The sequence below is a fragment of the Poeciliopsis prolifica genome, unplaced genomic scaffold (genome assembly GCF_027474105.1).
Source record: "Poeciliopsis prolifica strain line A6 unplaced genomic scaffold, Auburn_PproV2 SCAFFOLD053, whole genome shotgun sequence".
NCBI classification, from domain to species: domain Eukaryota; kingdom Metazoa; phylum Chordata; class Actinopteri; order Cyprinodontiformes; family Poeciliidae; genus Poeciliopsis; species Poeciliopsis prolifica.
In genome coordinates, this window is record NW_026562428.1 from 2,179,283 (window position 1) to 2,202,462 (window position 23,180).

Sequence of the window (23,180 nt, forward strand, 5' to 3'; positions counted from 1 at the left end):
GTTCGACGTTTTCACCTGTCTGATTTTCCACAAACGAAAATAGAAACGGCGGCTAAAACTGGCCGCCTCCGCAGCTGCGCGAGGGGAGCGAGGGCCGACCCTGAAACATGTGTGGCCTGAACTTTGACTCTTTCTCTTCCTGGAAAAACGCCTCTTTTCTGACTTCTTTTTTATTTTGGTGCTTTTCTCACACACCCGTCTCACGCAGGGCAAGAAGACAGTGACCCGTTAGACATTTATTTCTTATTTATTTGTTGCAGTTCAAATAAAGTCATCGTGCGTCTTCACAACTGTACTGCGTTCAACTGAGCAAATTGCCTTTTTCACCTGGAAAATCAAGTGAAATCACTAATAATAATAATAACACAAAATAATAAGACTTTGTCTCCCCCTAGTGTCAAAAGAATTGCATTACGTTCACTGAAAAGTAATACTGTTTTACCATTTACAATCACGTGTTGCATTTACACCTTTTTCAAATGACTGTTTTGCACAGATATCAATAATTTAATTCTTTATTCCGTGGAAAATTAAGAGCTACGGCTATCCTACGTCCACTCTTCCTTTATCCGAGCGTTTAGAAAAACTGTGGGCGTTTCTTTTTAAAGCCCGCTCCGCCGGTTTACCATCCGTCTACACATCTTTGCGGTACAGGTTCCTTTCCATGTACTGAAAACTGGAATAAATATCACGAGTGTCCTTCCGTCACCGATGAGGAAAGGCAGAGATGAAACAGGTAGCTTCTATACCCTCTTTCTGAAAGAAAACCGACAGCGTCCGTCTTTGCCGTTTTATGAGAAGCACACCGGCCCGATGTCCAGACCGAACTCTTGGTCGGCCGTCCCGACGTCCATTGGGGCCAAGTCCACGACGGGGAGCCTGGTGGTGGTCTGAGTTCTATACTCGATCACTGTCTTGCCCCACTCTCCGTTTAGTTTCTGAGGAAGAAGCGGAAAAGTGAGTGTGTGTGTTTCTCTCTCTCTACGTCAAGTTTTATTTGCGTCTGGTTGAATGACTCCAAGGCTTACCGAGCAGCCGTCCTCGATGACAGAGTATCTGAGCCGGCTGTTGCCCTGCGCCCTCATTTCTTGTCCGTTGGCGCCTTTGAGGACGAGAGCCTTCTTAAAGTTGCCGGCCTGCTCGTCCTTAAAGGCCACGCTGTTCCGGCAGTGATACGTGACGTTCTGGTGCGACTCCTTCGACAAAAGCTGCAGCAGCTTCATCTGGACCGCCACAGCGTTGGGCTGCTCCTCCTTGCCGCCGTAGAAGAACTGAAACGAGAAGACCGAATGTCACGGAATTTGAAAAGTTGAGCGGTTTCCTCGCCGAAGCTTTTCTCGTCTTCTTACTTTGCCTCCGCCGCTCATATCGGCGCCAAACCAGATGGGTTTGTTGGGGCTTGGGGTGGATTTCGTCCACCAGGCTTTGCGGGGAATGCTGGCCGGATTGGCAGGAATGCAGGTCTCACCGGTTTCCATGTTGCACAACACTCTGATGGCGTCTTTGGTACTTCCTTGATTCGGATCCAACCAGTATTCACCTGCAACGAATGAAATGAGACGGATCGGGTCGTGCGACGCGGTTTTAAAGTAAGATTATGAGTAAAAAAATACACATTTTCAAAAGCAAGCGGCGTGACCCTGACCGCTCCTTTTCTGAGGATAGCAATGCCTGATGTCCTGGCAGGTCTTGGCAGGGTTCATCTTGCTGCCGTCTGGACTGCGCAGGTTCTGCAAGTGTCCGTCGAGGGTCTTCAGCGTGGCTCGGACCCCCGTTTCGGCGCCCGAGATGTTGTCGTTGGGCTTCGCTTCGTCCTTGTTGAACTCTGGCGGAGGAGGAGGATCGGCGGCGGCGGCGTCGTACTCGCCGAGCTCCGCCGCGTCCAGAACTTCGCCGTGAGCGTCGTACTCGACGGCGTAGAGCTCCTCCGCGGCCGCTGTGGGAGGACCCGGAGGCCCCGGAGGACCGGGCGGCCCGGGTTCTCCGGCAGGACCCTGAAGAAAAACCAGACGGGCGTTTTCACGAGGCTGAACTCGAATGAAACGAGTCGGATCCAGACGAGAAAACGCTCCCGGGTCGGACTTCAGATGAAACGCGTTGCGTCACCTGAGCTCCGAGGTCTCCTATGGATCCTCTGCTGCCTGGAGCCCCCGCTGGTCCCGGCTGGCCAGCGTTTCCTTCCTTTCCCGGAGGACCCACCACTCCAGGAGGCCCCTGTATGTTTTGGAGACATGCTGCGGTTTTATGCTAACTCGTATCAGTAACGTGGTCGTGTTTCACTCTCGTTTTGTTTACCCTTTGTCCGGCTGGTCCGAAAATTCCTCGAGCTCCCGCATCTCCTGTGGCTCCCTGAGTTAGAAAAGATCCCGTTTTGATTAGCCTCGCTGTTTAGCAAAGTTCAATTCAGAGTATTTTTAACGAGACCGTTTTGTTCTGTAAACTTTGAAAAACGTTCTCACGGTTATTCCGGGGAGGCCTTGGAGTCCGGTAAAGCCTCTGTGACCCTTCTGGCCCCTCTCGCCGGGTTCTCCGGCTCCTCCTTTGTCCCCCTGTGGTCCTTGAGGGCCCTTTGAGCCGACGACATTTCGTTACGTCAGACAAAAAAAGACACATGGGAGTTGTAAACAGCTAAAGTTTTTTCAAGCGTTTCATGCGAAAAGCCCATCTTACCACTTTTCCCCGTACACCGGGCTGTCCCTGTGGTCCGGGGGGTCCTCTGGAACCCTAAATTCGCCAAGAGACGATAAAAGGCAGCGGATCAGCAATTTTAACACGCGACACGGGATCTAAGCTGGTTGTAAAGCTCACGGTTTCTCCTCTTTGGCCGGGACCGCCGATTGTTCCCGCCGGTCCCTCGTTTCCCGGAGACCCCGGCCCGCCAGGCAGGCCTTCGGGACCCGGGTTCCCCTTGTCGCCCTAAAGACGCGCAAACAAAACGTGACTTTATGCTTGTGTTCGTATAACCCAAGAAGACGCACTAGCAGAAACAAGTGTCTTTATTCTCACCCTTTCTCCTACGAGGCCGTCTTTACCGGGAGCCCCCTCGGCTCCAGCGATGCCCTGGACAACGACGCGAAGAAAGAAAAAACATAACGTACGTCAGCGGGAAAAAAAAGTGCAGAAAAGCTACAAAAAAATAAAAATGTTTTAACTCGCAAAAACATTAACTATGTATGAAATTTTAATGTTTCTACAAATCAAGTACAAATGTTGACAAAAGTGAGAAATTAAAAAAAAACAACACAAAAACAAAATCTTTGCTTACCTTACGTACCTCATTTGACTTATTGAGTGGAATGTTTTGGGAAAATTAAAATACAAAAATCGCTACATCAAGTATTAGGTGGGAACAATAGGAATCCATTGCTTTTGAAATCAGATTGTGAGATGTCAGTAGTTTTGTTTTTGATTTTGTACTTTTCGTCCGCTCGAAATACATATGTAACTTCTATAAAAAACACCAGAAAAGAGAAAAGACTGAACAAACCTCAGGACCGGGATCGCCTCTCGGCCCCGTGGATCCGGGTAAACCGACCACACCCGGAGGACCGTTGGTCCCCTGAGCACCGGGAGCTCCCGCTTTTCCAGGCGGACCCTGACAGACGAGTTACTCGCGTTTACGGTCGGAATCACAGAAATAACCGCCTTGTTGTGGCGGCTACCGGAGAAGGAGGGATGTGAAGAAAAGAGCAGCGGCAGTACGTACCGCAGGACCGGGCAGTCCGAGCGAACCTCTCTCCCCTCGGACTCCGGGAAGACCCACCCCTCCTCTCTGTCCCGTCGTCCCTGCCGGTCCCGGAGGTCCGTCGGGGCCCTGAGGGACAGAAGTGACGGTGTCTCATTGTCGGAAATGTGAGTCTGATGAGAAAGAGCTTCGTTTCGTCTTACCGGAGGGCCGTCCTCTCCTGGTCCTCCCTTCTCTCCTGGGCTTCCCGCTGGTCCCGGCGGTCCGTTCTCTCCCTGACGGCCCGGAGCGCCGTTTTCTCCTCCGATCCCTGGAGGGCCCTTCTTTCCGGGAGCGCCCACGGGGCCGTCGGCTCCAGTCGCACCCTGAAACGCAAATCGGTTTTGGTTTCCGCAGTGATTGCTGTTGAGTAAAAACCCAATGTCGGGGTATCTAACTCACAAGTGAACCCGGAGGTCCCACTTTTCCAGGCAGTCCGGGAAAACCGGGAGACCCCTGCGTGAAGAAGTCGTTTCGATTACGACGTGCTTTTAGCGCGCTTTAGCTGCAGAGTTAGACAGGTTAAAAGTTCTCTATAACTGGACAGCTATTACTCACAGCTGGACCTTGTGTTCCCCGACCTCCTTTCAGCCCCGCGACACCAACGGGCCCCTTAGCAGATGAAAGTCAAAAAGGATGTTTATCAAAATGCAACTTCAGACATACAAAATTTTCATTGGACGTTTTGCACCTGTTCACCCGGCTTCCCGGCCGTGCCCTGAGGTCCGGAAGCTCCCGCTTCTCCTTTAGGTCCTGGTTCTCCTGTTTCACCTTTGACTCCTGGCTGGCCATCTTGACCCTAAAAAAAAGGAAGCAAACCACAAAATCACGGATTCTGTTCTTATTTTTTTTAAATTCGTGTTCTAGTGTTTCACAGGATTCTTACAGACGGTCCGGGAAAACCAACTGCCCCGGTTGGACCGGGCTCTCCGCTGGAACCCTGTCATTCGATCAAGCAAATATTAAAACGCTATCGTATTCAAACATAAAACTGATGGCTAAGCTGTTCAAGAGTTTCTACTGACAGGGATTCCCCTGGTGCCACGGCGTCCCGTTGGTCCCGGTGGACCGGTTTCACCCTGAAGAAACAAAATGCAGCTTCTGAGATCACATCGTTACACCTGTGTCTAGAAACTAGACTAAAAAATTTGTGCTGTCAGCTTACCTTTTCTCCATTTGGCCCACCTGGACCAGCAATTCCAACTGGACCAGCGAGCCCCTTTAAAAAATGTGGATACAATTAAAGACATGTAAATATTTCTAATTGGACACCATTTAGCCACCGACTTTGGACCTACCCTTGCACCGTCAGCTCCTGCCTTTCCTTCTGGTCCCTTCTCGCCGACAGAGCCCTGTCAGTGCAAATCGGCGTAAAAGTCGTTTGTCGTTTCCACATTTTCCCGATGGGTTATTTGCTTCTTTGCCAACCATACGGTCTTATTCGTTAACTTACAGGGTCTCCTTTTGGTCCGGATGGTCCTGAAATACCTCTCTCCCCTGGCATCCCTTGAAGTCCTGGACCACCTGGCTCTCCAGCAGCCCCCTTTGAACCTGGGCTACCCTAAAGTGTAAAACACGCACCAACATTGTGACCTAAGGCTGCACAATATACCATCGACATGGTACAGATCGACTTGGAGCAGTCTAACTTCGGAAATTGGTCTCTGTCTCTTTAAGAAGATCCTTGTTATGCTTTCTTGACACAAACCAAACTCACAGAACAGTTTGCTACCAAAAGTTCTACCGAACAGGTCAATCACTGTGCTTTGATTGATCAGAGTATGTTTGTAGGACGAACGTTTACGGGTTCAGTAAAAGTCCTGATCACAACGATACCTTGGGACCGTCTGATCCCGGTGCTCCCGGACCGCCTTTTGGTCCCTGAAGCCCGTTGGGACCGGTTTCTCCTCTTTCTCCCGGCGCTCCTCTTTCGCCCTTCATGGAAAAGGTCAGATAACAGAACGTTCATGGATGCCACGGAATAACGGATTGAAGCAATCGGCAGAATCGGTGGACTCACTCTTGGACCCGTCTCTCCAACAGAGCCGGCTTCACCCGCCAGACCCTGTAGGAAAAAAAAAATACAACAGTAAACGCAACGGTTTTGGTCTTGGTTTAGATTAGCGCTAATACTAATTTAGCGGTAGTTCCTTTTACCTCGTCACCTGGCTTTCCTGCCTCTCCAGGGGGACCTGAGGGTCCAGGTAAACCCTAGGAAACATCAATCTCACGTTCATTTATCATTGACAACAAAAAAAGACACAACGGAACATTGCAAAAGTCAATAGACCAAAAGTGATGCAAGCGACTTTGGATCAAAATCTACTAGCATAAAAAATTGGCTTTGGATCATCACAACACAAAGGACTAAGAGCTAAGTTCTGTTTATGCTTTTATGTCATTTACCTGGAAACCGGTCTGTCCTTGAGGTCCTTGCTCTCCTCTCGTTCCTGCAGGGCCCTAAAGAATAAAGAAAGATTGGCTAAATCACGAGAATCCTTAGTTTCAATCTAGAAAAAGGAGATGGAAGCTTACAGCTGGACCAGGTGGACCAGCAGCGCCAGTCTCTCCATCTTTTCCATTTGCTCCCTGGAACACAAAAGAGCTCATTGAAGGATCTGTGAAGCATACATAAGTATGGCTTTTTGGCCCCTAGCTCCGTACCCTTTGACCCGGAGCGCCAGGACTTCCAGCTTCTCCGGCTTTTCCAGCGTCGCCCTACAAACGAGTCAAATGTTTATCAGCAAGTTCCTACGACGCCTAATTCCGGAACCCGTCTGACTTACTGCGAAGCCCTTTGGTCCCGGCAGACCCATGGTTCCGGCACCACCCCGGGTCCCCACAGAACCGGCCGGGCCAGGTTTGCCGTCCTCTCCGGCCAAACCCTAAAAACACGAGGGCGAACGTAAAAACTTTGCGTTGGGAAAACAATAAAGGCACTGGGGCATCGCAAGACTGTGTCGTAGCGAGATCTTGAGGAGAGTTGGGAAATGGGGCTCACCATTGGACCCTGCCTTCCTTCTGCTCCTTGAGCACCAATCGGCCCCGAGAGACCCTGGGAAAAAAAGGCAAATAAAATGTTGTGTGAAAACACAAACTTTAGCCTACGTCTTGGAAGTTTATACGACGGAACGATGCAAACTTGGAACAAATGCGTCATTTGCATGTAGCCCTCTTTCTTCTAATACTTCTAAATAAAATCAAATTCTGCCTACTGCAACTGTTCCACGGCTAACATGAAAAAGAGGGTGTGTAATGTATTCAGACTTGGCTTTAAAATGTACTACAGCATAAACAAAAACCATATTATGTAATAATCTGCATCCTCGAATGCAATACGTTCTTGAAACGATGTGTTTTTTTAAATTTTGTGTATGTAAACTTCTGGTTTCACCCATCGATGGTTCGATTTGCATTGACTTTTTGGTGTTTACATATTTTCCTTTTAAATTTGAATTGGAAGAAATGTCGGAAAATTTATCAGAGATGTCGCTTTACCCGTGCTCCCGTTAGTCCTGGCTCTCCGTTGCGTCCCGGGTCTCCCAGAGAACCTTTGATGCCGGGCGATCCTGGCAGTCCTCTCTCACCCTGGGCCCCCTGTTTGAGCAAGAATCAAATTTTTAAAAGCCCAGCAATCTGCTATGATAAATCCAATTAGCAACAAACGTATTTAATACCTTTTGTCCTGGTAAACCATCTGCACCGGGAAAACCTCGGTTTCCTGGTGGCCCCTAAAAAGCAAAGTGCCGAAAGTTGCACCGTATGTCCTGTAAGTTTTCATGGCTGACATCGTTAAGTGACTCACCATCTCCCCCTGTGGTCCTGGAGACCCGATGGTTCCCCCATCTCCTCGGGGGCCACGCTTTCCATCCTCACCCAATGGACCGATTGGCCCTGGAACACCATGGTCGCCCTGCCACCAACGGGTTAGTCAATACATCAGTCAGAACAAAAGAAAAGTTTTAAGATGAGGTTTTTATTGACCCTTTTTGTCAGCTTTTTTTGATGAAAAGTTGCTGTCATTTGATAATCTGGATAGCCGTTAAATGGTCGTTTGCTGACAAAAATGACCATTTTCAGTCATTTTCTAAATTAGTTCAAGATTATTTGAATAATCGGTTCATCACGGTTAATGTGATTAATCGTAGGGTCCGGTCACTCATGTATCTAAGAGTTAAGGTCTTAGTTTCTTACTTACTCTTTCTCCTTTAAGCCCAGCTTCTCCTTTAAATCCCGGGAGTCCAGCATCACCCTGTTAAAGCAAAGACCAAAATATTTCAATGTTCAGGGTCTGGCCAAAGTTGGAAATTTAATAAAGTTCCTACCAGTTGGCCTTTTGGTCCTGGTGCTCCTGTGGTGCCCTGGGGCCCAGGAGCACCAGCGGGGCCAACCAAACCAGGCGGCCCCTGTAAACCCGCTACACCCTGTGGAGAAGAAAACAAGACATGCTCAATAAAAAAAAAGGCATCGACGGTTTGCTAAAAAGGTGGAATGTCTGTTTTGCGTCGTTGCAAAGACTCACAGAGGAACCGCGGGCGCCTGGGGCCCCGTCAGGTCCTGCAGCACCCTGTTTTAAGCACCAAAATGAGTCTTTCAAGTGTAAACAAGAAACCAACAAACAAAGTTGGTACTGGTATCAGATTTGGACTCACCTGCTGTCCGGTTGGTCCGGGTGGTCCGACACGTCCGCCGTCCCCCCTGGCTCCCTGCTGCCCTCGACTCCCTCTGACTCCTGTGGGTCCCGCTTCACCCTAACTCCCAGAGATCAATCGGGTCATGAATATTTCAGGAAATTGTAAAGGATTCCTTCCTGATTTGCTGCCATACCTGGCCTCTAAAAGTGACCGACTGTAAAGACTTTTGAAAAGTGAAGCTAAAACCAGAGCAGAGGCATTGTGTCTGTTCTTAAAATGACATCGATGTAAAGGTGTAAAGAATCTCACCTTCATTCCTGGACTTCCTGGGAATCCTGGCATACCGGGAATTCCAATTGGACCCTGTAGTTGGATTAGATGATTTTAACTTCACATTCTGTGCAAATTGAACCTTATCAGAGAACAAAACCAATGAGAATATTTTGTCTCCGCTGGACCGATAGCGTACAAACGCACGCTTACAACAATTACTATCAAACGCAAATAATCAATGTCGTTCTTACCAAAGGACCGGGTTTGCCAGGATGGCCATTAGCACCACGTTTACCCTGACAGAAAAAATAGACCGTTAGCTTTCGCTCTTTGACATTTCGATACTTTGACATCAAGTGATTGGTTTGCTTCATTCTTACCAAAGGACCAGTGGGTCCAATTCTGCCTCTTTCTCCTTGCAAACCAGGAGGACCCTGAAACAAAAGAAAGATTTACTGGGACGCTGCTTTCCACTCTCCGTTTCTCCTCTACATCTTAATATAAGTCAGACACGGGAACACTGGCATTATTGGTACGGATTGAATTTGAATGGATTTATTGCTTACCGCGGGTCCTGGAGCGCCCATTTGACCGGCAGTACCAGATGCACCCTAAAGTCAACAGAGATGCAGGTATAAAATGTCGAGTTTGTAGAACTGATTGTAACATTTATCCATAACTTTTTGATTTCTGGTTAATTCACAAAGCGTTGCAGGTGAACTTGTGCTTCTCTCTAACAATCAGCTTGTGGATAAACCTTAAGGAACCTTTTTCCAACCCCAACTTGGTGGTCTTTTGCCTTTATTGTCTAAGGGATACCTCAGAATTCTCTCAGGTGAGATGTAGTTGTTGACTTAGGGGAGGGAAGTCTGTGATCTTAAATGGATGAATTAATTTTTCATTCTTTTTGGATAGTTCTGTATCAAGATAATGTCATACCTTGGCTCCGACTGCCCCAGACTCGCCTTTCGGTCCTGCAAGACCACCGTGTCCCTGTTGGAATTAAAGTTCTGCTTAGTTTTGAATCCATTTCAATAGAAGTCGACGGCAAACAAAAGCTTGAAATTTTCTTTACTTTGGGGCCTTTTCGTCCTGGAAGACCTGGAAGTCCTGGGAATCCTCTTGCACCCTGAATTCAAACCAAACCATAACTTGTCAAAATCCCCCGTTAACTGTAAAATGCCACGGATCCACTTATGTTATCGTAAGTAAATCTATTACCGGTGATCCTGAAAATCCTGGTTCTCCGGTTGCACCGGCAGGCCCAGCCTCTCCCTGCCCATAAAAAAAGTGTAAAAAAAGTGAATCTTGAATGTATTTTATCAGATGACTAAAACCGAGGATGTATGTATTTCTGACTCACGTCGGGTCCTGGTTTCCCTGGAGGTCCGTCGGGTCCTCGATGACCTGGCTCACCCTGTGGAATATTCAACATGCTGTTACATCCAACTGCAGTCGCCCGCCACCGCGATTTACGTGACAAAGGAGTCGCCCCACCATTGGTCCTGGGTCTCCGTGTTCTCCGGGAATTCCCTGACCGCCGGTTGCGCCCTAACGTAAGACGTCAAAAGTTAAAAACATCTGAAATTTGCATTAGTTTGCAAAAACTAAATTCATTCTCATATTTTTGGGTAAGAGCATAAAACCCACTGGAGGCCCAGTTGGTCCAGGAAGTCCTCGTGGTCCTGCTTCACCCTGCAACAGCAAAGGTTTAATTCTCAGGTGATGAAAAACATCTTGACTTTACGCTTTCTTTGCAAACCTAAAACACACTCACCCTCGCTGCGGACACCATTGGAGCAAAACCTGACTTCTCACTAAAACCAGCCATCTGCGACATCAAGTTTCCCTTAAGGAGAAACGAGTCAACGATTACCTCCAGAAACAGATTTTTTAAGCCTTTTTCTCAATAATACGTTAGAAAGTGCTGAGCAGATATGAGAGTTCTCACCCCGGGAGGAGAGGGATCCCCGGGGGGACCAGGTTCTCCTGGATTTCCGGGGACACCGGGCTCACCGTCAAACCCCGGGGGTCCAGTGAATCCCTACAAGTTTTGTCATGACATAGAGAGTGAATGTCATGATGAAGTTCAATTTTATCTCATTGCATTGAGTATCTCCTTAACTGTCATTTCTATTTGTTTGGTTTTGTTTTACGCTATTAGCATTCGCATTAACATTTTGCTAAAGTAAGAATAAGAAAAAAAAATCTAGTACCTTGTAGGACTTTAGTACTGCGCGTGCTGCGGATTACTTTCATATGTTTTCAAGGTAATAGATTTTGAAAAACGCTTCTAATAAAAACTAAAATCTGCTTCCAATGACAACACATTTTGATAATGTCACTACACTAGATAACTGATTACATTCAACATAAATTATGTGGTAACTTTACTTCATAGTTATGAAGTAAAGTATGGAAAATAATAAAGTCATGACCTCTTTATCACTTATGATAAAGAGTTCAGGTGTAAAAAGTCTTGGAGTGGAGAAGACTGCAACACATAAAACTGAAACAGAAATAATCGGAAGCTTCGGGATTAAATTGTACACGTCGTCTCAAAAGAAAAACTTTCTTCAAAACTCACCCGTCTGCCCTTGAAGCCTCTTGGTCCTGTTCTTCCCTGCGGTCCCGGGGGGCCCTAAACAATGAGATTAGGTTAGCTTGTACACTTTTTTCCCCTCCACTTTATGAAGAAAAAAAAACACAAAATAAGGATATAAGAGAGAAGTCATCTATCCCAAATTAGCTGAGTGATATTTTGTGTGGCTATTGCGAAGAAAAAATCACGTCTCCTTTAAGAAAGTTTTCATCCAATGCCACTTCTAACTTTGTTTTCTTTTGTCCCACCCTCTGTTTTTGGGTTCGAGAATCTAAACACCAAGGCGAGGATTCGAACGCAGGAACTTCTTTCTGCACAGCAAGACGGCGCAATAAACCTACATCGCATAGGAGTTTTATGTCATCGTTTTAATTACTGCGATAAACATTTGAATGCTTTTCACCTTTATTGAGATGCACATGTTTGTAGTTTTAAGTTCATTTTATTGGCTGGAGGGCCTCGGAAAAGATCACAAATAATCACCTTAGCATCTGCTTCTGTTGTGTTCATTAGAGCGGCCCCGCAATTCATCTGAACATTAGAGGGCGCCAAATATAACCAATGCAACTACTTGAAGGTTAAATATATCAAAAATGTTCTGTTTTTATTTTCTTAGATTTTGTGTTTATTTGATTTTGTAATGCGTACTGGACTTTACTGAAGACCTTGTTCTGAATTGGGAAACCTTTGGCAAAAGCAGGTTACCCACCATTGGTCCCTGCTGTCCGGGGTTTCCCACAACCTGAAGAACGAGCAGATCATCATTATCTCTGGATGGGAAGCTTCAAAAATGATGCGCAAAATTTTTTTTCCACATTTTATACTTACATACGGTATGTCGCCCGGTTCCCCTTTCTGTCCCTGTGAAGGATACAAAATAGCTTGTTGGTTGTGCTGCCATATTTTTCCTCTCATAAATAAAAGTGTGTGAATAAAACAGTGATTTACCTTGAAACCCAGAATTTCTTGAATATATAAAAGAAAAAGAGACAATTATCACAGAGTTGATTTCTACTGAGGCAATTTAATTGGCTGTCAGAAAAAATGACCTCACCGATCCTCCTGCCGGCGCTGGCGAAGCTGTCGCACACGGGGCAACATTCCCCCTCGGGGGTGATGACCTTCTCGCAGTTCGCCAGCGGCTCGCACTGAATCTCGTCGCAGATGGAGACGCCGTTGTCGCAGACGCAGACGCGACAGGGTGCGGGTTTCCAGATGTCGTTGTGATGGTAGACCTCCCCGTCGACTTGGCAGTTTTCTGATTTCTTCTCATCGGCGGCTGCGGCACAGAGAAGAAAAAACAAAAAAAGGAACATGAAAATTGTCACTGCAAAATGTAACAATGTCATCCACGGTCGATTCTTTAGTAGATAGCAGTCTTTTCCTGAACTTACAAGTTCCTTTACAGAGACAAAGTTGTACTTTCTGAAATTGACTGCACATTTCCAAGAGCTTTTTAGGAAGATCTGAGCACTGATGTTTCGTCAGTCACCCAAAGTCAAATCCAGCTCCGTGCTACAGATCCGAGCAGCAATTTCAAGGAAATCGTCACCGTCTTCAACGTCACGACTATTATTATAGCGTAATCAATCACAATTGATCGCCGTCTTCTTCTCGAGCAACCGTCTACTTGGTACAATCGCTTTTGTGTTTGGTCAGATTCTGGTAAATTACCTGTCGTTGGGTCGGTGTTGGGTGAAAACGTTGAAGGCACACTTAGGCACACAGGACAGCATTCACCACTGGGGATCATCGTTTTCTGGCAATCGCCGAGGTTCTCGCACACCACATCTTCACACACGACGGTTCCCATGTCGCACACGCACAGCCGACACGGCTCTGGGTTCCACATGTCCGTATTGGCGTAGACCTTCCCATTTTCTGTGCAGGTGTCTTAATTTAAACACATAAAAATTTGGGTTATTGATCCAATTGTTTTAGCTGCACTTGGTACCGCCTACTTGACAACACAATTTAAAACTAACACAAACAGATTTTATTTTTGTTGATGTTTTGGCAGATATTGAGTCGAACTGGTTTTCCAGCTCAAATACATGGTGAGCAAAAATAGCCACCAAGAAAATGCAAGCGTGCAGTGAGTTTGAATCTGAAATTCAAATTGCTTGCTGCCAAAAAACCCTTGCAAACAAACACAGAAAAACCATGCGTATTTTGCTGCTTTATTCAAAATCTGTTTGTTAAATACTCACAAAGGCAAAAAAAAAAAAAAAAAAAACTGAAAAATTATGAGTTTTACAGAATCTCATCATAACAGAGAGGCAACAATTTCCCTGAGGAATACACCTTATTCTGTAAGTAAGTTACTTGCTCAACATGACGTGTGAACATGTTGAGAAGTGAGCTTATCTCGTCGAAAGTTTATGTATTCCATCTGCGACCTGAAAAGAAGCACTGTTGGAGGGAAATTCAGACCGCAGCGCAAAGATTTGAAAAACAACAGTCCACAATGGTGTGTGTGCACAAGGTGACGCCTGAAGCGTCACCTTCAGGCCTGAAGCGCCTGAAGCGTCATCTTCAGGCCGAGACAGAGACCAAAAGGCACCACCGGCCACGGAGCGCACAAACACCGCGTCGCAGAAGTCGACGTCAACGACCAGAAACAAATCTGCGGCTCACGCTTGCAGTTTACCAGTTTTTGCGTGGGGCTGCTGCTGTTTCGCGGCCGAGCACACCGGGCAGCACTCGCCCTCCGGGATTTCTGTGGCCTGGCAATCCCCTACGTCCTCACAAACCACGTCCTCACACAACACCGTCCCTTTCTCGCAAAAACACACCCGACAGGGCTCTGGGCTCCATATCAGATCGTTGGGGTAGGTTTTGCCATCCATCGAGCAGGAATCTTTGTGAGGAAGAACAGCAACGGGCATCAGTATGGAAAGCTGCTCTGAGACGATAAAGACATAGCTTTATGTATTGCAGTTTCTCGGTTAGGTTCTGAAACCTATACAGTTTGGGCAGGTCACATTGCCTGGAAAACAAATGTGGTGTTAGCGAGGTCAGAAAATGTATGATTCGGAAAGTTCACGATATATGGACAAAAATGGACATGCATACAAAGTTCTTTGTGTTTAGGCAAATGTAGCTTAGATTAATTGAAAAACAATGATTTCTAGGTTCAAGGGATCAGCTTACTTTAGGCAGAAAACATAAGGGTTAGCTAAAGAACAAAAAGTTCATACTACCTAGAAAACATCTTTGATTAAGTTCATGAAAAATACTGTCTGAAACTGGAAAACAATAGCCCTTCGATGAGTACTTAGAAAAGGTACTAGGTGCTACTTCACTAAGCTTGCTCACCAAAGTGACAAGAGGTATTCATATTTGTCTAGCTGATGCTATCTGGAAAGCAAAATTCAAGTTAGCACAAAAAATTAGCTCAATTTGGGTAAATGTATAATTTAACCAGCTCACACTAGCTAAAAATAAAAATGTTAGCTCAAAAATAACAACAAAAAAAAAACTCAAGTTTGTGGAAACAAAACTGATAATTTTAGCAAGAAAAATTTGACAGATTTTGGGTAAAGGTATAACTTAGCCATGTCACGCTAGCTAAAACCAAAATGTTGGATTTGGGTCACTACCTAGAATCTAAACAGTCTGTGAAAGTTTCCGTATGTTAAACCAAAACCAGAAGTTCGATCCTAAGTAAAAACGTAGTATTGAACATAACCTATGGGAGGTTCTGTTTCAAAAAACTTCAGCAAGGATTTTATAGGACAATGTTGAAATGAGTTATACAATTTACAAAACTGTTTTATGTGCCATTTTGGGGGGTTTCCAGGAAATAAATACGAAAGGTAACGCTCTTATTTCCGCTTTTGGTCTCACACACACACAAAAAAAACAGTCATTTTGATACATCGTCTATTTGCAGAGCTAGAATTATTTGTCTTTTAATCGGATCACCGAAACATCAGTTCATAATATTTATTACCAGTGTTATCGTCCAAGAAAGGAGAGTTTGGTTTGTTGGCCGAGCACACAGGGCAACACTCGCCCTCGGGGACCTCGGTTGTCTCGCAGCCCCTTTGCTCTTCACACACCAATTCCTCACACACCACAACTCCCGAGTCGCACACACAGACTCGACACGGCTCTGGGGCCCACATTTGATTGTCGTAGTAGGTGGTGCCATTTTCTGTGCAGGTCTCTTCATGGGAGAAAACACCAACCGGATGAGTACTGCAGACGATGCCCTTTCAGTGCGCACAATGCATCGTTGAAGGGAGTTTTGGGAATGCCTTAAGAATAAGCAGTTTTAGCATTGCATCCGTTTGTCTGCGACTTCCTCAATTTTTGTAAGAATTTAGATGATTGGTTCCTAATATTTTGCCATGAAGCTAATTGGATTGTTTGGGTTTTTTATGTGTATGCTTTAAAAAAAATCCTAAAACAACATGAAAACTGAATTCTGCTTGTAGGGAAATTCAATTTCCTTTTTGGCACTTGACCTAATTGGATGCATGAGATGAAGTTATTTTGACACTTTTCAAGCCATAATATGAATAATTCAAAATCATAAGTGCTTTTCCAACTAATACAGAAGATTTTAAGCCACTCTGGTAACAAATTTTACAAATGCATATGGAGGATTTATCTGTAGCAGTCAGCTTAATATGAGACCCATAGCTCAGCAAAACCCACTGGTACCAATCATTTGCTTATTAATAAAATATACCATCTGCAGATTAATTTTAAGACACTTTCAAAACAATTACACCGAAAAGAAAATTGACATTTTTTTTACATTGATCCTATGAATTAGAATCTTTTGCAATGCTTTCTGACTCACTCGTACAATCTAACTGTGTTTTTGATTTCTTTTAGAATATAGTGTTGTAAACACATTTGGCAAGAACAACATTAATGACTTTTTTTTTTCTTTACAGTATTTATACATCCAAACCGGACAGGAAGACCTCATAATGATGCATGGTGGTGACTGAAAGGGACGTGAATGTACTGTGAACCCCAGTAGTGAAGGGTCAGAGTTTACCTGAATCAGCGTTTGCTGTGTGTGTCGGTGGCGGGGTGGAGCACATGGGGCAACACTCGCCTTTTGGAAACACCACCCGCTGGCAGTCTCTGAGCTCCTCACACACATCGTCCTCACACACTGCACGGCCGCTGTCGCACACACAGGTTCGACACAGCGCCGGCCTCCATATCTCATTGTCGGAGTAGACCGTTCCGTTTTCCTGACAGCCGTCTGAGTCAAGCAGAGCAGCAGCCGACATGTTACTCTGCGGAGGTCTGATCCAGTGATGATGATGATGAGGAGGACGACATATTGGAAACTACAAACTTCACAGCTGGTTGTTCAATTTAATGAATCCAAGCAAACAATTGCACATATAATGTTTAGGTAGCAGCTTTTGTATTTCCTTTTTTTATAGTTTTGGGTTTATGTTTTGAACAAACCTGGAAATGAAAGAAAAAGGGGCTGCAGTTTCCCCGTTTGCCCACTAGGTTGCATCAACCGTCTTTTAGGAACAACTGCAGGAACCGGCTGCCTATAAAAATATAACTGGAAATCTCATTTATGTTGCGTGCTTACAATAATGGGGAAAATAGAAAAATGTGACATAGTTTACATTTTTCACACTGTAACTCAGAGCAGATTCACTTTTTGAGACCTAAACCAAAAACTGTTTTTCAGTTTAAGGATATTCTGTCAAATTGGCTAATTTCAAAGAAATACATTTCCATGTTTCGTGAAAGATACCTGTACCCCTTGAGATATTTGACATTTTGTCACATAACAACTACAAACGTCAGTGTTTTTCTTACGTGATAATCTAAAACAAACTCATGCATGATTGTGAAATGGAGGGAGGAAAAAAATGCATATTTGAGGCAAGTCGCTGCTTACCTGCAGAGGTCTTTAATCTAAGCTGACTAGACTGTGGTTCAGTCAACAGCTTTTGGCTGTAAAGTCGTCTATAAATCTATCTGCAGGCGACTGTGCAATTATCCCTTCAAAAGCAATCTCTGCCGACATTTAACGTGAAACGTATATGCTTAGTAATTGGCACGGATTTCACCGTCAGAGTCCTCGCTTCCAACCAGGAACACGTGCTAACAACATATGCAACCAGCTAGCGTAATCGTTAGTTGCATTGCTGTCATTAAGCAAACTGTGTCTTCATCTCTTACTCACATATGCGGAGTGATTTATCATCATCCCACATTTCAAAAATACAGTTTTATTACATTTTGTTAGCATGGTATAGCATGCTTGCACCGTTTGCAGGGCATTGGCTACATTCTGCAGCAAGGGTTTTCTAACAAGACAAAAAGAAAAAAAAAGAAGCATATGCTATTTATGTTTCAGACCGTAATTAAAATACTCCAAAAAAGTAAGGAAACTGTATGATTTATTTATTTATTTTTTGGTTTTAATGAACATGGGAGCCGGGGTTTTCTTTTAATTGTTACTATTTTTGTTGGATTTACGACGGTTTACACATCCGCTGGTAGCAACTTAGAGGCGGAAAACTTTAAGACTCTTTATGTATCTTTCTCAAACACATGGCTGATGTAGCAAGGGGGGAAAACAAATGAGAAAAAAACTACACATAGGAATGTTGCATATCAAAAACCAAACACAAAAACAAAACAAAAACAACAAAATACCAAGGGTTAAATCTCGCCACCTGCTGATGCTGTGGGCTTTCTGACTGCATTTAAATCCACTCATTTTTCTGACGTCGCTAAGCACTAATTATGTGGCGAGGCCTCTCCCCGAGAAAGACGACGGTTTTCAGCAGCTGTAGTTATTTCAGGGGAAACCACTGAGTCTGTATTATATGTTGGGTTTGGGTTAAAACTTGTGGTTTGACTTTATTCGGGACAGCAATGACATACCACACCCGAAGGAAACTCCTGCTTTCAAACCTGCTTCAGACCAAAGGAAAGAGTCACAGGTCGATGTGGAGTGTATTTTTGCAGGAGAGATTGTACTTAAGACAGTCATGCAGCCTTTTAGGTTTTTAACCTTTGTATGTCAAAAACTTTCCAACAATGCACGTGAGCCGTTTTTCAGTGGCACATAATTATAGCTTCAGCTACAGGATAAGCTTGTACTATGTCCATAGTTTATGTCTTTTTACATGTCGGTACAACTGTCCGCCCCCTATGCTCAAATGTAGGTTACAAACATCAAAGGACTTGAAGAGGAACTTTGATGTGTAAAGATTAGATCAAGTCAAGTGCAACCTGGTGGGCAAATATATTCCCTTTTTTTTTGCCATAATGGAGTAACCTTATGGAAATAAGGTTTTATATATATATTTTCTTTTGAAAGCTACAAACACACCGCTGTAGGTAATACTGTACTGATACTTTGCAAACATATTTTCCAAAACTATCGCTCTTATTTATATTCATTTAATAAAGTCAAACATCATCCTCTTAATGACCAATCAATCTCCCACCAAATAGTTCCTTCATCGTTTTATTTTTTTTTTTGTTCCCCGATGTTTAAATCCCTTCAATAGTTTTTTTTACGCCATAGTCTGAAACAAAATCCTAGATTTTGATAACTTTTTTGACGTCGCGCAAAAAATCTAGGTAATGGCACGGAAGTTTATTTGTTTGGTGCATGTTTAGCAACAGGGAAAATCCAAATTCTTATAATTTATATGATTAAAAGGCAAATTAAAAGGCAAACAAGCTAAACCATTACACTGCAGTGGTTCTGAATTCGTATGGATGTTGTTGAGCACTTTGACAAGAGCAGTTTCAGTACTGTGGTGTGCACAATGTTGGGGAGTTTTTTTTTTCTTTAGGCTCCTAAATGATTTATATAAGCATTTCCTGGAGTTAATTTGATACACTAGATATTGATGGGGGCGGGGGACTTATGTTGTTTTTTGTTTTTGTTTTTTCTAACTCTTCATGATGTTTTTGTGAAATGTTAGTAACTATGTTTTTCAGAGTTACTGACAGAGGAACTTATAACCCTTTCTATAGCTAGCTTAGCCTCAAACAAACTCAAAGCATGATAGCAGAGGAAGCACCGTTAGCTTCCTCTGCTAACTCCAAAACATTATACCCTCTTTAAGCAACTCGTTCAGATTTAATGTCAAGTTATATTAGAACCATATTAGTTTACAGCTGAACTCTGACAGTACAGGTGTGATGTTAACGCTAATGTTAGCTACATAGCATTTTTAAAAATTCTGCTCTCTGTTTGGCTAAAGATTAAGGTACGCAACTTTATGTAAAATTGACTTCTTTTTAGACTTTTTTTTCTTTTTTAGCTAATTTAATTTTTATCTGCGTGTTGTTCCCTCAACAAAAACATACCTGTCAGAGGAATTCTTTAATCTCTTGGGTGGAGCCAGCGCTGCCTTTGAGACGCAATGCCTCCTGGGAGCTGCAGTTCTTAAGCTTCCGCTTCACAGAGCGGCCCCACGCCCCCGCCGTAACCCCCAGGCAGCTCCTCCAGAGTTCCCAGCAGCATTTAGCAAACACCTGGAGAAACTGCTGAGCTCACTATCGGAGCTACTTCTCAACGCAATGCTAGCGAAACATGTTGTTGAAGGGTTAATAGAGGAGCCATGTTGTGACGACTTCTTGGAGGCGGAGCTTCAGAAAGAGCAAGAGTTTTTAAAGAGACAGGGGACCAATTTCAAGATAAACAATGAAGTCAAATTTCTATTGACTTTCTCTATATATAGATATATAATATTTTATATAAATATATACATATTTTTTATTTAATTATATGTAATTTTTTACAACAAAGAAAGTTGACATACTTGATTGTCTTATAAAATGGCACTTTGTGAACGGGCAAATACAATATTGCCCGTTGAAATGAATTAATTTGACGAACGAGATATGTTAATAGAAATGAATCAGTGAAATCCAAATGTGTTTTTTACTTGGCGATCCTTCTATGCTGAGTATGTAAGCGAAACTAAGTATGTGGTGAGTCACCACGGCCCTTGATTGAAAACCAACCTGAAAAACGCACCTATTTTGTCAACTGAATAATTATTAAACATATATTTGTTCATAAGTAGGAACCATTCCTCTAAAGAAGCTGTGGAGAAAGTATTAAAATAATAAACCCTACTCTTATTCATCCAAAACAAGTCAGTTTGCATTTTTATACCACAGCAATAAATGCTTACAAAACTGTCATTTTATGTATGTCAAATTTTTTTTTTTTGCCCAGTATTTGTCCGGTGACATTAAACGCTACTAAAAGCTAAAGCAGTACCACACAAGGTTCTAACCTACAAAACATCTGGTGCACATGCTCAGATGTTTTGCTTTTTTTTTTCCTCCTTCTTTTTCACTTTTCCCTCGCAGCATGGACGCTCCCCTGGAGGTGAGGCTGGATGGAACCGGGGGAGAAGCATATTTCATATCCAGCATCTTCTCACATTGGGTGTGTCCTCGTCTGCCGCTGGCCCCGGAGTCTGACCAAAATTAGTGGCCTGCATTTGTCCGTCCCATCCTGGAAGCCACATCATTATAACTGTGGCCTCTCCAACCCTGTCATTCAGCCTCGACTCTGCACTGAAATAGACTGGCCGGCCCGGGTCCATTCTTTAGAGTTAGCTGGAGCATTAAGATGGAAATCGCTGCTTTATTTTTTTTATTTTTTTTGAACAATTGTGTCACTTTCAAATGAATAGAAAAACAAAAATACATTTTTATCACTTCAGCATCAAATCGTAATTACTTTCCTCTTTGAACAGGTGTTCTCCCACGATACAACAAATATCCGTAATTGGCTTTAACAACATCCCCCTTTTCAATTAAGAATAAGCCACACTGTTGCCAACTTATCTGGAGGAGTAAATATGTTTCAGACTAAAATGCATTTCGTAAGAAAAAGTGGAAATCACACATTTTCAGCAACCAAAAGGCTCATGTTGTTGGAAACAAATGACACAAAAAATCCACAAAGTGGAAAAAGCCCCCAGCAACATCAGAGTGAACATAAACATGACATTTTTGCACACAAATATTCATAACCCAATAAAATTCCAACAAAAGAAGACAAATTTTCCTTTCCTGAAATATCGGCGGTTCAGGCGGCCGTCACTCACCAGTCTTTGTTTCTTCTTGGCAGGCCACAGCAATCACCTGAGCTAAGGTGAGGGCCAAGCAGATGGTAATCCTGGAGCAAGCTGAGGTGCCCATGTCTGCGCAACAGACATGCAGCGTCCTCACAAGCGGTTGCTGCAAAGCGGATCAGAGAGGTCCAGGGAAGCCCAGCCCGAGCTACAGCATCCAGGCCGGGAAGACAGAAAGACAGGAAAAAAAAGAAACAAAAACAACAAAACTCAAACGTCCCCGAGCGCAACCGGCTCCTGGATGAGCAATCACAGCTCACTGCAACAAGCTCCTGCTTCAGCCCCCACCCCTCCTCACCCAGACCTCCTTGCCACTCTCTCTCAACCTTCGACCCTCCCACTCGTCTGCTTTCTCATCGTTTCTACTTTTAGTCGAAGGCCACCCTCCTCTTCAGGCTCCGGCGAATGGCATGAAAGGTGGCCCTGATTAAAGGCTGCGTGAAATCGGCTCTAATTGGGAGGAGGAGGGACGACGGGTGCCTCTGGAAAAGAGAATACCTCTAATCTGCATTCAAGGACCTTTCAAGGACATTGCTCCTTTAATGTGAAGGAGCCGCCTTAAGATGTGGCAAATCCATCACTCTAATAGAAATGTCCAAAACGGACCCGATAACTCGCAGGTGTTTGATTTTGTGCTTGTTTCAGCTATTTTGGCTTCACTGCTTGTAGGTTTCGGTCACTTGCAATGTCACTGGCTCAAATGGAGAGAAATATTTAAAGGACTTTATCAGATATGTGGGTTCATTATTATGTCAGTACTGTTGAATCACATCAGGTAGGTCTGTGATTAATGCCATTTTCTGCAGGTTTAGAGCTAGTTTATATGCTTTATAGGAGTTATAAACTCAAGTACCTTCATTCAGCCTTCCTGTTATTACTTCCTGTTTTCCTTCTGGTCTTTCTCCTTCTCTGGAGTAATTTTTGACTTCACCCTACCCCATGTTCCTTTCTTCCTTCCTTTCTTCCTCTTTCACTTTTTGTTTTAAAGTACCAAGAGAAAGTCAATAAATTCATTCTTTCCAGTTTCAGAACATTTCAAGAGTACCTGAATAACATCCACAATCTCTCTGGGCTCTCCAGTTTCAGAGCCTTTCTCACCTCACTACGTTTTTGCGTTCAGACAAGTTTGAGCTCTCTCACAATTCCTCTGGATACTCTCGTTTCTGCCTTCCTTCCGGTTTCCCCTCATAGCTGTCATACCTGGAGAAACTGGACTCTATCTCCAGGTCCTCTGATTTATCCTCCGTCAATCCCGGTCCTGCCTAAGAAACCCAACACAGAACTGGGAGAAAGTCCAGAATTTCTCCAGACTTTACGGTTTCCTCCCCACCTACCGAGCCGTTTCCTGTCTAGAACACCTGCAGAAACCCAATGCTTACACCGAGTACTCTGGTTTCCCGACATATTTCACAAACACAAGGAACGGCTTTCTGGTGAGTTGCAAAAGAAGGTATAGCTTTATTATTACCATGGAAACTTCTAAAAAAAAACATAAAATGGAAGGCCTCTGTTTTATTTATTTATTTTTGTATCCCATGCAAAAGTTGTTGATTGGTGTAAATAGTCGACATTGCTGTTGTAATATGCTCACAAACTTGTAGGGATTCATCTTACTGACCTACATCTGGACACTCCATCTTGAGTGGTTTACAGTGTGTTTGCAGCATCCATTTGATGCGTTTTCCAGGTCAAAGCGCTGCCAAGTCTGTACATCAACCAGGCTGTCAGTGATGTTCCAGAGAAACGAAGCAAACCCGGGAGATTTCAACGTTGCGATTCCTTCGACTGTCGATACTGTACTCTTTTGGGGGTTGGGGGCATTTTGAACT

General features: G+C 44.1%; 1 protein-coding gene across 4 annotated transcripts; it reads right to left on the reverse strand.

Moving 5' to 3' along the window:
- Window positions 1-228: 228 nt before the first annotated feature.
- LOC129378741 (collagen alpha-2(V) chain-like) lies at window positions 229-21,667 on the reverse strand. 4 transcript variants are annotated; one of them, XM_055059206.1, is made up of 58 exons: window positions 21,325-21,667; window positions 16,251-16,463; window positions 15,189-15,404; window positions 13,884-14,093; window positions 12,908-13,126; window positions 12,288-12,512; window positions 12,182-12,198; window positions 12,062-12,094; window positions 11,943-11,975; window positions 11,219-11,272; window positions 10,583-10,675; window positions 10,409-10,480; window positions 10,282-10,326; window positions 10,129-10,182; window positions 9,995-10,048; window positions 9,853-9,906; window positions 9,707-9,760; window positions 9,571-9,624; window positions 9,198-9,242; window positions 9,012-9,065; window positions 8,883-8,927; window positions 8,668-8,721; window positions 8,377-8,475; window positions 8,247-8,291; window positions 8,050-8,148; window positions 7,923-7,976; window positions 7,530-7,637; window positions 7,402-7,455; window positions 7,223-7,321; window positions 6,726-6,779; window positions 6,511-6,609; window positions 6,389-6,442; window positions 6,260-6,313; window positions 6,131-6,184; window positions 5,882-5,935; window positions 5,745-5,789; window positions 5,561-5,659; window positions 5,178-5,285; window positions 5,023-5,076; window positions 4,890-4,943; window positions 4,750-4,803; window positions 4,611-4,664; window positions 4,416-4,523; window positions 4,283-4,336; window positions 4,127-4,180; window positions 3,889-4,050; window positions 3,707-3,814; window positions 3,488-3,595; window positions 3,007-3,060; window positions 2,809-2,916; window positions 2,671-2,724; window positions 2,460-2,567; window positions 2,296-2,349; window positions 2,107-2,214; window positions 1,646-1,994; window positions 1,350-1,540; window positions 1,029-1,271; window positions 229-938 (listed from the first exon to the last, which is right to left on the reverse strand). In XM_055059206.1, exons 1-58 carry the CDS (start codon window positions 21,416-21,418, stop codon window positions 792-794), a joined length of 5,397 nt encoding a protein of 1,798 aa, XP_054915181.1. In that variant the 5' UTR covers window positions 21,419-21,667; the 3' UTR covers window positions 229-791. The 4 variants fall into 4 exon arrangements, with proteins under 4 accessions (XP_054915181.1, XP_054915182.1, XP_054915183.1 ...); XM_055059207.1 differs by lacking the exons at window positions 13,884-14,093; window positions 15,189-15,404 and having other exon boundaries at window positions 21,325-21,665; XM_055059208.1 differs by lacking the exons at window positions 13,884-14,093; window positions 15,189-15,404; window positions 16,251-16,463 and having other exon boundaries at window positions 21,325-21,663.
- Between the last annotated feature and the right edge of the window lie 1,513 nt (window positions 21,668-23,180).

Coding starts and splice junctions, on each gene's coding strand:
- LOC129378741 (XM_055059206.1), bottom strand. CDS start 21,418: ATGGGCACCTCAGCTTGCTCCAGGATTACCATCTGCTTGGCCCTCACC. Junction 10,481..10,582: donor GGGATCCCTCTCCTCCCGGG/GTGAGAACTCTC, acceptor TTTCTCCTTAAG/GGAAACTTGATGTCGCAGAT. Junction 3,815..3,888: donor CAGGAGAGGACGGCCCTCCG/GTAAGACGAAAC, acceptor TCTGTCCCTCAG/GGCCCCGACGGACCTCCGGG.